Source organism: Xenia sp. Carnegie-2017, unplaced genomic scaffold, assembly GCF_021976095.1.
Source record: "Xenia sp. Carnegie-2017 unplaced genomic scaffold, XeniaSp_v1 HiC_scaffold_23, whole genome shotgun sequence".
Taxonomy (NCBI): domain Eukaryota; kingdom Metazoa; phylum Cnidaria; class Anthozoa; order Malacalcyonacea; family Xeniidae; genus Xenia; species Xenia sp. Carnegie-2017.
The window spans coordinates 4,314,870-4,331,090 of record NW_025813486.1 but is presented as its reverse complement, the minus strand read 5'-3'; the positions used below and the strand labels follow the sequence as shown (position 1 = coordinate 4,331,090).

Genomic DNA, 16,221 nt, shown 5'->3' with positions numbered 1-16,221 from the left:
GATGAAACTGGAAACTACGACAAAGCTATAGAGTTTCATGAAAAAGCTCTGGAAATTAAAAAACAATCGTTAGGTCCAAATCATGTTGATGTCGCTGCGTCTTTAAACAATCTTGGTACGGTGTTTGATGAAACTGGAAACTATGACAAAGCTATAGAGTTTTACAATAAAGCTCTGGAAATTCAAAAACAGTCGTTAGGTCCAACTCATGTTGTTGTCGCTGCGTCTTTAAACAATCTTGGTGTAGTGTTTTATGAAACTGGAAACGATGACAAAGCTTTGGAGTTTTACGAAAAAGCTCTGGAAATTCAAAAACAATCGTTAGGTCCAAATCATGTTGATATCGCTGCGCCTTTAAACAATATTGGTTTGGTGTTACATGAAACTGGAAACTACGACAAAGCTATAGAGTTTCACGAAAAAGCTCTGGAAATTCGAAAACAATCATTAGGTCCAAATCATGTTGATGTCGCTGCGTCTTTACACAATCTTGGTTTGGTTTTTGATAAAACTGGAAACTACGACAAAGCTACAGAGTTTTACGAAAAAGCTGAGGAAATTCGCAAAAAAACGTTAGGAACTAGTCAGGTTTATGTTGCTCAGTCTCTTAAACAATCTAGGTGTGCTGTATTATGAAACTCGGAAATATAACAAAGCTTTAAAGTTATACTTTAGTAGCTACGCGTTTTAAAGAAAATTTTGCCTTCCAAATTATGTTAAGCCTATTTTTAAGTCAACTCCCCTCTCCCTCAGAAGGTATTTTTGGTACTGAACAAAACGTTTGCAGTTTGTATTTTGTGAAGTAAAATGAACCTAATGATGCAATGGGCCTTTTCTATACATAGTTTCACTGATATCTAGTCAATAAACGTACTCTACAGGCCAGGAATCATCCTAAGTAGAACTATAACTGCCCATGCCCTGAATCTGACATTCTCCTTTAGACTTTATTTCTAAAGTAATTTATTTTTCTGTTATAATCAAGTAGTTATTTTTATTGTATGATTCACAAACATACCAAAGTATATTGGGATGACAGAATTTTATGACATAAATTTTGTTAAATAAATACTATCCTGTTAGTTTTTCATATTCTTTGATACATTCAGTAATTTTAACCCAGCTCCGTAAGCCTATGGCCATATTCCAGGTTCCTATAATTTCTAAAGTGTACCCCTTTCATACTATATTCCACCCCACCATGCTGCAGCCAATATTCCTGTACTGTCTCTATCTCCGCCATGAAACATAGAAGAAGAACACAATTGAAACCAGGAATCTTTTGCCGTCATCAAAGCATCGTAAGCAATCATTGGTGCATCATGAACACTGGATCCACCCCAACCTGTATAATTCACAGATTTATAAAAAGTATCACTTTCAGGTATGTTATATGTCACTGTAAACTTTGATTTATTAGTTCCATTCATTTATCCCTGTAGTTCAAGATTTTATTGCCTTCTTTTTGATAAAAGACTGAAAAGTACTACTTTTGAACAAAAAAATATAGTTTTTTAAGAAAACTACAGTGTTTAGGAGAAAACTATAGTTTATCTTGGAAAACTATAGTGTTTAGGAGAAAACTATACTATAGTTTGTAAGAGGAATAAACTATTGTGTTTAGGAGAAAACTATAGTTTATCAAGGAAACCTATCGTTTATCTGGGAAAACTATAGTGTATGTAGAAAAACTACAGTGTCTAAGAGATAACTGCAGTTATTATGAGAAAACTATGGCGTTTATGAGAAAACTATAGTTTATGTAAGGAACAACTATTGTGTACAGGAGAAAACTATTGTTTATCTGGAAAACTATAGCGTTCAGGAGACAATTATAGTTTTTATAAGAAACTATGGTGTTTAGAAGAAAACTATTGATTATATGTGTATCGCATATGACAAAAATAAAACACAGTATACCTGCATGGAGAGACCAATCGCACCCACAAACGCCATTAAACTGCTTCCTATTTTTCAGTTTAGGTCTTGCGGGGGCATCAGCAGAGCAAAGAGGGGCAAAAACCCGTAAACGATGACCATGGAATAAAAATCCTAAGACAAATTGATGCAGTTTTTCTAGCATGGATTGAACTAATCAGAACCACGAAAATAAATCTTTTTGATTCATTTAATAAAGGGGCGAGTAACTTTCACTAGTTTAGTAGAAACGGCGCAACAAAAGTGAACCTGTAGGGCTAAACTTACTGTGAACAAACGAACTGTGTCTCACCTTGCATCAAGTTAGGCTAAAATATATAAATGTTAGAATGAACTTTACCTCATAGAAAAAGTAGTGGGGGAGGAGGGGAATTGGTTAATCAAGCTCACTCTATGGCGCTGTGCTTATTTGGTCTAACATATTGGTAAACTGCCCAAATATAATTGAAACCTGGTACATGCACATGATGTTGTTACCTTTAGTTGCCAGCTGTTCAGTTTCTTCAACAAAAGGTTGCAGTAGAAGATTCATGTTTAATTTGCACTTTGAAAACCATAATGCTGGCATGACAATATGCTTTTTACGATGATCTGTTGGCAGTTCTAAAATGGTACACTGTATTGGCCATAGATCTTTATTAGATGACCTATAAAATAAGCAATAAAATTTTTAAACAAAAATAGCAAATGGTCTTTATGAGATATTAAAATAGTTTATTATAGCTAGCACATTTTCAATTCATAGAATAGTTATTAGAAATTTCTTATGAAAGACAATTTAAACATATCTTAAGGTAGGTAAGCAGATCAAGCACTTCTAATTAAATTTATTCATACACTATAAATGGTTTGTACATTTTACATAAATGGCAAATGCTCAATTCATTAGCTTCAAATATCACTACAATATGAAGTTTGGATTATTCTTTTACTTCATACAACAGATGCATTACGTAATCAAATGCAAAGCAGAAGAACCATGCAAATTAAACAAAGGCAATTACCTACCAAAATACAGGAATACCATCAGCATTCCACAACAAAGAAATATGATTTGGTCCATAACCATGAACTTCCTTAAGTTTTTTGTACACATATCCATCCGTGGCATCAGTTATAAAATCATTATCATGATTCTTTACAGTTTGGTTAAGGAGACACCGGGCAACAGCATTATCCTGCAGAATCAGTTCAAGTTGTGACTGTAATGACCAGCAAGAAAAATAAGATTTCTTGTTCTTTGCACTTTTCACATCTCTTCGCACATAGCATGAGCTCTTTTTATTCACTTCACACTTGTCAGTTGGGCCAAAGTAAAATGAGCACTCCTCACAAAAGTAACGGTGTACAAAACATTATTGATTGAATTTTTTGTAAAAGAGGTACTTTGTTTTAGGCACAACATTTGGTAAATGCAAGTTCATAATTTTCAGAAAGTCACTCAATGCTTCATCCGTCAGTGGGTGTTTCATAACAAATGACATCAAAAGAACAAACGACTGATTGTGGGTTAAAGGTGCATCTTTGTATATAGGCTAGTTTCTGCCACTCACAAAACCATAATTTTGTTCTTCACCACACCTTGTACTACCAAGGGAATCATCCACGTCATCACTAAAATCATCTGCAAGTTCAGTAGTTTCATCAAAATGATGAGTACTTTCTCCTGAAGCATCATCAGACATGTCAGTGTCAGAGGAATGCTCATTATTGAAAACATCAGCCAGGTCATAAGGTTCACAAGGGTCATCAAAACCATCCCACAATTCATCATCAGATTCAGTGGTAGATTGCCCACAGCCCCCTCTGTTTGAATCAAATTGTCTGTAGATAATGTATTGTTAGTGTAAGGTTCTCTTTCTACTTCATTTTCACAAGACTGTTCACTTCTCCATAAGGTAGTTCTTGGATCTACAACTTTGTCATCCCACAAATATTCTTTATACCTTTGTCTTGACATTTTTTAGTCAATCAGCTACATATAAATAAACAGTAACAGAAGTAAGACTTGATGTCTGCGATTATAAAAAAATTAAGTGCAAAGAACAAGAAAATGGGCTAATCAGCAATTATGTTATAAAGTCCGGCATGTCTTAAGAAAGCAGAATGTTTCATATATAATTATATTTAAAAAATGCAGTATATTCTTTTTTTAGCTTGGCTTCCCAGTTTCTGATTTTTCAATGTCCTACTACAACATTTTCTCAACCTGACAAAAGTCGCATGTCCATGCTTTTAAAGTTAGTGACCAAAACTCGATCACATTCACATATATGTTAGCTAATTATAAACAGCATAGTTGATATGTGGCTCAATATAACGGTATAATTGTACGACAGTACTTACAAGTTTAGACGCTTCTTTGCAACACACAATAAACAACAATTAAACCCAATTTACGTATCTTTTTAAGATAAAAAGATTAGAGGAACGTATGCAGCCTGATGTAGCCCACCGAATGCAGTGGTGTGTGTAACTGTATATAGGAAAATAGACCCAAGTTCAAAGTTCCAAACTAGTATCGCCAGATACAGTCATATTCGTTAATCACATGGTCTCTTCATATTTATTGTTTAAAGGTGGTCATTTTTGAATGTCTCGTTTTTTGGATATAATTTAAGAGTTGATAAAATTTTTTCCGCGATAATATTCGAAAATATGGCGTTTGCATTGGTGAATTTTTACAACGAAAATACATGGTATATCATTCCATATTCTAACATTATTTTTTAGGATGAAAATATGTCGAAAGACAAAGATGAACTTAAAGGCTCAAAACGTTAGTCCTGTGACATTTCTTTCATGAAACATCTTAGCTTTGCTATATTTCCAGTGGCGTGGTGGTAGGGGGGCCAGGGGGCAGGGGCCCCCTAGCAGTTGATTTTGGGGGGCGCTGAATTGAATACGAGTCATCAAGTTTTAAAAATGGGCTATAAAAAATTAAAAACGCATTTGAAACAGAACAGTTATTTTTGCAGTTATGTATTCAGTGAATGAAGTTAACTTTAGGGAATTAGGGTAGAAAGGAAGTAGACAGACCAAAATGAAACCTTGTAAGGGGTTCGATTAAAGAATAAGATTTTGACGAGCATTCTCTAATAAGATGTTTCGTTTTTGGGCACAACGCTTGAATGATTTGTCACGATGACTGTAGACAACATACATGCAAGGGAGAAACTAGGGTGCTATTCATATATTCAGCTTTGCCCTGTTGATTTCTATTGAATTTAACATCACCAACAAAAGAAATCAACAGCAAGGCAGAGCTGAATATATGAATATTTACACCATCCCCCAATTAGCATTCTAGTTTCGCCTGTGCTTACACGGCCAAATTGTCCTCTTAAGGGACGCAACAAGGCCTTAAATGTGTAACTTTTTGCCTATCTTAATCAATCTTTTTTGCTTCCCTCACAGACAGTAATCGTTACTGACATTGTATCATATTATTAATCCAAGCGTAATAATATATTTTTTAAAAATGACAGTAGTGCAGTCATCGGTAAATTGCTATCATAATGCATAGTCTAACATGAAGTAGCCCTTAATGATACCGCAGCATGTACTGCATGTTTGTATGGTGTTATTTACATTTTCATCGTTACGACGCTTCATTTGTCATTTTCAGTAGTAAAGGAAGTTATTATACGGTAAAACATTTTTAAATCACTTAAAGCTTCTTCGTAAATGTTCAACATTAATTTATCCGCAGTTATCGAATGTGCATAGCAGCATATATTTAATTGAAATTAAGATATTTTTTAAACAACAACATTTGAAGACCAATTAAATGAATGTCTCAAAATGCAAAACTCTCATTTTGAGCAGATGTAATACAGATGTAATTCACACAACAAACATTTCATGTGATAATTCCATTTGTGTTGGGAAGTGTATTTTAATATTATTTAATGTACATCATGGATCATGGTGCAATGTTAAAGACTAACTGCAATGTCTAATTCTTTCAACACCACGAAGAGAAAAAAGTCGGGTGCTGAGTATCGAAGATTAAAGAAAGCTAGACAAGAAGAAATTTCAAAACTTGGGGGAGTTTTGCTTGATTACTTTAAACCTATACAAAATGACCCACCATGCATTTTGTCACAAACAACAGAGGAGTTAGAATTAAAACTCAGGGAAACGCCGAACATCAGTGAAGACCTTAAACAAGTGCATGCGCAAGAAACATCTGAGTCGACAGATGTAAACGATCAAGATTTGCATATCCTGATATTGACAGCTTTGTCAATTCAAATGAACGTAAGGAAGGTGAAGGCATCTCAGAATCTGCTGAAAATGAATTGAATCGAAATATTTCTATTGATACGAAAGAAAACACGTTTGACCCTGGGACAGTTGTTGATCTTAATCTCAGCATTAGCGAAAAAAGGTGTTGAATTAAAATGAATCCATGCCAACCATCCCAGTTTGTTTTGAAACAAAGGAGGATAGTACAAGGAGATCGCACTCGCTATTGCTCCCAGCAGGTTTTTTCCACGATGATGGAACAAGACGAAAATGGATTTCCTATTCACTAAGTGACGACAGCTTGTTTTGCATACCATGCATTCTGTTTACAGATGTAACGTCTAGGGGAGAAAATATTCGGTCAAATCAAGGAAAAGCATTTGCAAACATTGGTTTCTCCAAATGGAAAAAGCAGTATATTAGAATTCTAGAGCATGAAAAATGCAATTCTCATCTAAACGCAAAAGTTGCAGAAGCTCTTTTCCTTCAAGAAAATTCAATATCGGATCAGTTTCATCACCAGGGGAAAATCGAGTCTGAAAGACGACGTAAAAAGGAAGTTGTTTTAAACAATACAGTTTTGAAACGTGTGATAGATGTTATTGTGTTTCTTGGAAGACAAGGGCTTTCCTTTAGGGGTCACTGTGAATCACTGACAAATTTGTATCTTAATACAGGAAACTTTTAGGAAACGCTTAAATTATTGTCAGAGTACGATCAACCAATCAATGAGCATCTTGAGAAAGTTCGTGATCACCAAGCAAAGTAATCGACAAAGGATGGTAGTAAAACTGATGGAAAAGGAATCAAAGGACGTGGCTCATGGCTAACGTTTTTGAGCAACGATATTCAAAATAAGTTAATCAATATCATTGGTAAAGAAATATCTTCTGTAATTGTACAAAAAATACGCAACTGCAAAGCATGGGCATTGATTGCTGATACAACACCCTATATAACTCATACAGAGCAATTGAGTATATGCGTAATGAAACTGGCGAGTGTTCTGAACACGTTTTGTCATGCCAAAAAGCAACTGGAACAACTGCACATGACCTATACACTGCTATTACAACAATTTTACAATTGCACGGAGTTTCATTTGAAAAACTTGTTGCCCAAACGTATGACGGAGCATCCACTATAAGCGGATGTTATAATGGTTTGCAGGCAATTAAAAAAGAGAAAATCGGAAACCACATTATCTTTGTTCACTGCTATGCACATACGCTAAATCTCGTCTTATCCGATTCAACTTGTGTTGCTATTGATGTCATTACTCTTTTTGACTCTCTCGAAAAACTGCACGTTCTCTTTAATAATTCTCATAAAGTACACGAATTGTTTCAATTGGTTCAAAAAAATGAAAACCTCAAAATTTTTTCGATTAAACGTCTTAATACAGTTCGATGGAATGCAAGAGAATTTTGTCTAAACGTATTTCTTTTGAGGTTCGAGTGCATCATGCGAGAGCTTCAAAAAGTAGCTGAGGAAAGATCGTTCACTGAAAGTCAGCGAGCAACAGCAAATGGATTGCAAGCAGCTTTTCAGACAAAGCAATTTGTTGCGACTGCCTGTCTTTTTCAAGAAATTTTTGGAATTACTGGACCTTTAAGTCGATATCTACAGAGCGTAAATGCTGAGTTTGGAAAAGCAATGGATATGGTTGATAGCTCAATTTCTAGAATTCAAATCATACGTGACAAACCAGAAAAAATCATTGAAATGTCAGATTCTTTTGCGTTAGATGTCGAATGGAGGTCTACACGACCTCTTCGTCGACGACCAATGGACGGAGAACAAGCCAGAGATGATTTGGCAGATTCACCAAAAGCACAATGGAAGCGAGACACATTTTATAAAGTGCTAGATTCCATTCAATCTTCAATGAAGAATCGTTTTGAAAAGAATCGACCACTAATGAAATCATTTGCTTTATTCGCATCCAATCAATTTGACGAGCTCTCGAGCAACTACAAGACATCTCACGATCTTCAATCTGCAGTGAAAGCCTTTTGTGATGTGTATAAGATAGATTCCCAAAGATGCGCTACTGAACTGTCAAGCTTTGCAGAAACATTTAACAAATTTCACTGTTCTCAGTTTACAACTCAAAGTGGCATTGATCATAATGAGCAGAATTTTGAAAGTATTGATGTTGGTGATGGTGATGATGATGATGATGAAAATCATTCTGATACTGACATAAGTAAGCATTCGAATAATGCGTCAATTACCGAGAAGGCTAAAACTCCGTCATTCTTAGATGCCGTGAAGCTCCTATTTTCCAAAGTACCATTTAGTCGACGCATACCCAACATTATGCAAAGTTTATTCAATTGCAGTGGCCATACCCATCAGCTCAGCAACTAACTGCTGAACGTTATTTTTCTTCGCTGAAGAGAGTAAAAACGAGGATTCGATCTACAATGGTACAGGAACGCCTGGAATCATTGCTTTTAATGGAAGTTGAAAGGGAAACTCTCCTTTCTATTGACAAAGATATAATCATACCTTTACTAGGAAAAACCTCCCCAACGCTTGCAAAGGCAGTAATATAAATATATTTTTCTATGAAAAACAAATAACGTAACAGACATATAATTGCTTAATGATACTCGGTTTTTAAGTTACTTTCCTTTTTATGAAGATTCATGTTTGTGTTTTATAAAATAAAAATAACTAAAATACTTGAAAATAGCTATAAGAAAAGGTGAAAGGGGGGCAAAATTTGTGTTGGCCACCGCAGTAAAAACTATGCCACCACGCCACTGTATATATCTGTCAATTTCTGAGTGAAAATCTATTTGTTTATTTCTCTGTCTTGTTTGTAGAAATAGTCATAGTTGATATGAAGGTTGCTGTTATCAATTCAACTTACTGCTTTTTTAGGAGGGAAATACTTTCTTATGAAAAGCCTTTGCTCAAATGTTGTTCTTTCTTCTACATATCAATAGTTCAATTACAAAACTTGACAATAAGGATGTGCCTATTTCCCAGATTTTAACTTGTTTGCTCTTAAATACATGTAGTAATACATTAGGCCAAACTTTGCATAAGGTCGTTTCCTTATAAATTCAGGCATGAAACTGCTTCCAATTGAAAATTATTATTTTTTAATAGTTGTTAGATAGTCATCCATTATTTTGTTTAAACAGATAGTAAAGAGTATTTGCTCAAAACAATAAGAGAAGAAGAACTTTCTCTATAAATACTGGCAAAGGGTATCGCAAAAGAATTCACAAAGCAAAGTTTACAATTGAAAGTGTTAGTGAATCAGATGAAGTGGTGAGTTGCCTGAAATATTACATTGACCACATTTTGTTTATATGGTGTTTACTGCATGTTTCTCAATTATTGCTGCCGTCATCTATAGTTAGCACTCATGTCACTAATGTGATGATGCATTCATGGAAATTTGTTATATACTCCATATGGTATTCATGATTCAAATATTATTCGCTACTAATTCTATGTTCAAAGGTCTGCATTGCTGATCAAGGCTATGAGCCTAAGAATATAAACGAGAAGTAGTAGCTAATAACAAACTTTTGAAACAACATGTATAAAATTTTGTATTGTTGTTCTTGTTACCAGCAGGAGCACAGTATTCCCAAAAAGCTAAAGACATCCAGGGCAAAGAAAACAGAGGCTTGCTGCTCAGCCGGTCTTGCTTCATTTATAAAAGAGTGATTAACCAAGGTATGTACTATACACAATGATAACACTAATTATTCTTATCTCTAAATTACGCAATTTTATTAATAATAAGTAATGCTTGGGATTTAATGTCATTTTTCAGAATAAAATTTGGATGTTGTTTGGTTAAATGCTAAAAAAGTTGATACTGTGTGATATGTTCCCGTTAATCATAAAATGCTGTTGATTTGAAATTCATTTCTTGTTTCTAAGTGAAAAATCTTTTAAAATGCAAGCATTGTACAGTGTAAGGCTTGTATAGGGCAATCATACAAAAGAATTTTCAATCAGTGGGGCTTATGAAATTAAAAAATTGAGATTTATCATTATAATATATTGTACTTGTTGTTAGTAAAGTACACTTTAATAGTTTGTACTAAAAGAAAAATATTGTTAAATATTGCCTAAGTTCTTGTTGATTATTTAGGAGAGTCAGTCAGATGAAGGTAGTGCACTTTGCAATGATAAATGCAAGTATAAAAAAGAAGCCTTGGAACTCAAAGAGAGGGTAAAAATGCTGAAAAATCAGATGAAAAGACTTAATAAGCAAATTGACAATGGCAATGGTAAGCTCGAGGAAAATTTACTTCATTTGTATTTTCAAATCAATGCTTTCCTTGCTTTTTAGTTTTGTCTTCCAAAATGGAGAAATTTGTAAATTGCTTGTTCTATACAGTATATTTTGGATTTGAAATTTAGTATTTCTGCGAAAAACAACAACTCAATATTACGTGGTGTCATCAACCTTTAGAAGCTTATGATATATCATTTAAAAATTTATAGATTTAAGAACTTCATAAAAAAGTTAAGAAGATATGTGTGTACCTTGGAAGATTTCGCCAGGTCACTTCCACAAAGATCATTTCTGACCACAACTTCCCTCAGTAAATCCCCGTCCACCACATCTTTTTTTCACTCATTGAAGGTTTGCCTGTGATGGAGAATAGATTCACCCCAGTTTCATCTGGGAGAAGTAGCTCTTACTCAAACCTTTCAAATCTTCCAGAAGAAAACCCTTCCCCATAACAACTGCTGTGTTTGAGAGCTCTATCAATTGACTATCAAATGAAACCAACCAAACTATGGAAGAAAGCCCTCTGGATTGCTCAAATGCAACAACTGAAGACACTTCTTTCCCCGAAATGGTGTGTTTTGTCTGTACCTAGCTTTAAATGGTACTTAGCATTAGATTTGGTTGATAAACTAACATGCAGTTAAAACATATCTATTAGAATCAATTAATTATGTAACACTGACTCATCAAATCGACATAATTCAAGTTGTAATGTGCAGCAATCCTTTTTATAATTATTTACGTTTGTTTTTAGAATCGTAACTGAGGTTTGCTTTTTTATGAACACTTTGAGTAAATAAAATGGCTCCATTTAATTGGAGATGGAACATTTGCAACTCCAGTAATATAAATTTCACATGCTGTTATTCTTCAATTTATTTCAGGTCACTTTGGGACCAAATTTGGTTGTCAAAAAGCATGTCCTTAAAAGAATCGTGACAAAGAAAGTTCGATCATATGTTGCTAACTTAATGGGGGCAACCTTACCCTATGAACACATGACTACCCACAGCTACAAGGGCCAAAAAGGGAAAAATGGTCAGGTCAAGCCTAGGCTTGATCCCACGTACACTACTTCTTTAATTCGTAAGTAGAAATATGGTTATTTGAGTCTGAGTGCCGTTGAAATTAAACTTCAAACAATTCAAGGACTTGTTTCAGTATAAATATTTAGACTCTGCATTTTCAAGCGCGTTTGACCAGCCGCAAACATCTATTTTTTACATGTTCTGCTATGCAGACATAGCATATTGTTCAAACATCCTCTGTGCTATGTCTTGTATGGGACAATAAGTGGTAATAATGAAAATTTATGTTGAGTTTGAGTTACTCGCCATATCTCTTTTCGTAATATACTCTACACCTTCAGTAACAACCACGAGTGAACTTTATGATCCAACTGATTTTTATTATTTTACAGAGCAGTATTTATAGTCTTTGTTACATATAACAAATATTATTATTGGTCGGTATAGTTCCTCTATTTAAGCTATATATGGTACATAAGGAAATTGAACTAACGTCAATAACTGTTCCTTGGCTGTTAGCCGTGTGGGAACGGATACATTGGTAAACAAAACTACGCACATACTATTTCCTTAACATGTTTCTGTGGTTCATGAGCATGACTCAACAATTTAATGCATTTTTTAATATTTTAAACTTACTGTTGTGAACTACTATGTTGTTTTGATACTTTTGTTTGTATTGAAGACCTAGTCAAGTTTATTAGCTTTTGTCTTTGCTGACTTCCCACCTTATGATCTATCAGAAAATATCCTTTAGAGTTGAGATGGACATTATTCCTCTATCTTTTTTCTAGAGCATGCAACGAGTGTAAAGTATTCAAATATGCCACGCCAGGTTATAGAAGAAGATGTTGTAAAAGCTATAAAGTTCAAACTTAATAACAAAGAACAAGCATGGAAAAAACAACACGAATCCTGTAAAGAGTAACATTAGCTGTCTATAGTATATTTTTCTATAAAGGAAAAAAATTGGTGAATATTTTTATCTGGTTAAAATACAATGTATAATTAAAATATCGTGGATTCATGGTTTTATTGAATTCTGTATAAAATAATGTGTGCTACTAGAACCTGTACAGGGAATTTGCTAAATTGTGTTTATGAAACCCTTAGTTAATGAACTACATTATAACATAGATTCATTAGAAAACTGTAGTTCACGGAAAACTATAGTTTTGAAAACTGTAGTGTTTGGGAACAAAACTATCAATTGTTAAACTACAGTTCTCCCAAAACTTTAGTTTCTATATCTATAGTATCCCCAAAACTATAGTTCCGAAAACTATAGTTTATTCATACAACTATAGTTTTCGGAACTACAGTTTTTGTTCCAAAATACTACAGTTTTCAAAACTATAGTTTTTGACTTGAAAAAATATAGTTTATTTTTGTAAGGGTTGAACTAAATTTTTGCAAGTACCTTTTTAAAGCACAGACTGTAAATTAAGGTGCAGTAATAGCCCCTAGACAAACTAACAACAAAATCATTATCTTTAAAAGTTGTTCATTTGACATCTCTCACATTATGATGAATCATTTACATAATAGCAACATTATGACAGATGTAGTCATAATCTAACATAAACTTGTAAAATAACAAGTGCAAAACAGATATTTGTTGTTTTTAAGGTAACATTTATTAATGATTGATTTGAAAATTATTTTTATTTGATTGATTTAATTGATTGAGCTCAAATGGGTTCCACTTTTATACAGTCACTGTTACCATTTTTACCTTTAATTCTGAGCTTTTTCTCGAATCACGTGATACATATATATATATATATATAAAATGAACTAAAATAAAATGGACAATTGTTTGCTGTCGCTACTGGAGTTTCACGCCGTAGGGCGATCTTCAGATCTACGATCTGTTGATTTGTTGCCTGAAGATCGCCCTACGGCGTGAAACTCCGAGTAGCGACAGCAAACAATTGTCCATTTTATTTTAGTTCATTTTATCTTACGCTCTTCTAATATATAGAATATTGAGCGCTCTTTTATCCAGGAATATTATCCATAATAATATATATATATATATATATATATATTTTATATATATATATATATATATATATGTACTATTACATAACTCCAAAGCGATGAGCAGTTAATTTTTTGTGAAACTTTTAAAAAAATGACAAACACATACAATTTTTGTTCATTGATCTTTAGTTTCTACAATAACGATCATATGTTGCTAACTTAATGGGGGCAACCTTACCCTATGAACACATGACTACCCACAGCTACAAGGGCCAAAAAGGGAAAAATGAACATATGATCCGAGTAGCGACAGCAAACAATTGTCCATTTTATTTTAGTTCATTTTATCTTACGCTCTTCTAATATATAGAATATTGAGCGCTCTTTTATCCAGGAATATTATCCATAATAATATATATATATATATATATATATTATTAACATATAAAATTAACATATGATCCGAGTAGCGACAGCAAACAATTGTCCATTTTATTTTAGTTCATTTTATCTACGCTCTTCTAATATATAGAATATTGAGCGCTCTTTTATCCAGGAATATTATCCATAATAATATATATATATATATATATATATTTTTATATATATATATATATATATATATATGTACTATTACATAACTCAAAAGCGATGAGCAGTTAATTTTTTGTGAAACTTTTAAAAAAATGACAAACACATACAATTTTTGTTCATTGATCTTTAGTTTCTACAATAAATACATTAATTAATTTCTATTGGCACTCCTCGGCCACCATACACGTGTGTGGACTCGCAAGAGTGGATAGGATATTGGCCATGTATCGACTGTTGAAACTCTCACCTTTCTCCACTCAAAAGTTCATATGATATTGCTGAAGTCTTAGCTTTCCAGAACGTTAAAGATGGAAACCTAAAAATTTATGCGAACAACATTTCCAACAACAATCTGCTTATCAAAAAACAAATAACTGCCATCTACAACAAGGTATGTGTGTTGATATTTCTGTATATAAGGAAGTTAAATTGCTTATTATAGCAGTTATTTGTCGTTCGGTTCAGTCGTTATATTTGTAAAATATGTGTTATAATATTTATGCTTGACGAAGCAAATTTACTTGAAATTGCAATTGTAATCATGTCATCATTAAATAGTTAAATATTTAGGTCGTTTTAGAAGCAGAAATACAAATATTTTAATGATGAAATCGGTTTATCTTTGCATAAAAATATACAGCATCGCTTATTAAATTTAAGTTTGCTAATTTTCAATGCAGCAAAATAGTTTTGCTAATCTTTGTACATTGTCACGACATAACATTATCAATGTCGATTGTGCCCAATTTAATGCGCCTTTGCTTTCATTCTTTGTTTTTCATAACAATCTATTCATACAACTTCCAGAACGTTGAATATCAAAACCTGAAGGTTTCAACCGTCGACCAGTTGAAGTTTTGTAAGACATAAGACAAAGAATTATCATGCGTGTTTACGCAATGTATAAATGTGACTTTAAAATGTAAATTGTTCACCAACTGTTAAGTCATTTATACACTTTTTATAAATAAAGTCTTACTCTACAACTAAGCAACGTATGAAGTACAAAGGCTAAGTCTTCAATAATATATGTTCCACTGTAATGTTTTAAAAAACCTTTAAAATAATAACTTCAGCTCCCCAAACTCCCCTCAAAGTTTCAAGCATCCTTTTCCTAATACCACAAATTTTATATTATAGATAACCCTTAGCAACTTGTAATGCTGTAGTTGTAGATCAATCAAACAAAGTTACAAATTCAAGCAACAATAATTGCTTACTAAAAACAAATCACTGTCATTTGAAGCCAGGTATGTTTACGATGATGTGTTTGTATTTTAAAGTAGTTAAATACCTGGTAGAAATTATTAGTTGTTCAATGAAGACAGTCTGTTTGTTAAATATATGTGTTATTTCTTTTACTTTGTGATGTATTAAATCACATTTATGCCTGATTAAACAAATTTATTTTAAAATTGAATATTTATGTCATCTTTGAATAGTTTAAGTATTCTTTATAAACTACCAAAATATTTTTTAAACAACTCAATTGGTTAAAAATTTATCGTCAAAATATTCTTTAGAAACTTTAACCAACAGAATTATTGCTATGGTATTTTAAATCTATGATGAGGTGCTATAATGTTGTATTCTGAATTAACCTTGATCTGCCATTGTGAAAATAGTATCAAATGTTTTTGTTGTTTATTAACACATTTTCTTTCTTAATTTAGGTTCATAAAGCCATCTTTATTGCTACAAATACTTTATCTGGCTTTATTGAGAAATTGAAAACTTGTGATTTAAATACGGACAACTTTGTGTAAAGCTTAAGGTACCATACACTTGCCTTTCATATCTGTGCATGCAAAGCGAAAAAAGGAATTTTGTTTGACAAAGGAAACTTTTTCTATCATTTCATTTTGATACAATTCCTCAAATGTACATAAAGATGGATTTCAAAATAGCAAATACCAAGGTGAATGGTGATAATAACAATGTAATAGTTCTTAAAAGAACTGTTTTAAGCAGAACACTAACCCAACAATTCAAAGGAACCGTTATTTACAGCTAGAAAGAGACGCTATGAATTTCGGCAGACTACTCCTCAGGTGTCAACGTCTGCTAAATGAGAACCTCCAAACCATGCTATATTTATAACGTTACAAAAGGTCAATGTCATCCCTATTTTTAGAGATGACACTTAAAACA

The 16,221-nt window shown here is 33.0% G+C and overlaps 2 protein-coding genes and 2 long non-coding RNA genes across 4 annotated transcripts; all 4 read left to right on the top strand.

Annotated features, from left to right (window-relative positions):
- Positions 1–22: 22 nt before the first annotated feature.
- On the top strand, positions 23–2,619 carry LOC124448204. The gene is made up of 2 exons (XR_006948971.1): positions 23–1,384; positions 1,979–2,619. It is a non-coding gene; the product is annotated as an uncharacterized LOC124448204 (long non-coding RNA).
- Positions 2,620–7,170: 4,551 nt separating this feature from the next.
- Positions 7,171–8,562, top strand: LOC124448235. Its single transcript, XM_046999232.1, has one exon. The coding sequence runs from the start codon at positions 7,171–7,173 to the stop codon at positions 8,560–8,562; it is 1,392 nt and encodes a 463-aa protein (XP_046855188.1).
- An 815-nt stretch (positions 8,563–9,377) lies between these two features.
- Positions 9,378–10,586, top strand: LOC124448209. The gene is made up of 3 exons (XR_006948976.1): positions 9,378–9,477; positions 9,787–9,891; positions 10,316–10,586. It is a non-coding gene; the product is annotated as an uncharacterized LOC124448209 (long non-coding RNA).
- Positions 10,587–11,110: 524 nt separating this feature from the next.
- On the top strand, positions 11,111–12,530 carry LOC124448198. The gene is made up of 2 exons (XM_046999208.1): positions 11,111–11,548; positions 12,285–12,530. Exons 1-2 carry the CDS (start codon positions 11,320–11,322, stop codon positions 12,416–12,418), a joined length of 363 nt encoding a protein of 120 aa, XP_046855164.1. The 5' UTR covers positions 11,111–11,319; the 3' UTR covers positions 12,419–12,530.
- Positions 12,531–16,221: the final 3,691 nt, after the last annotated feature.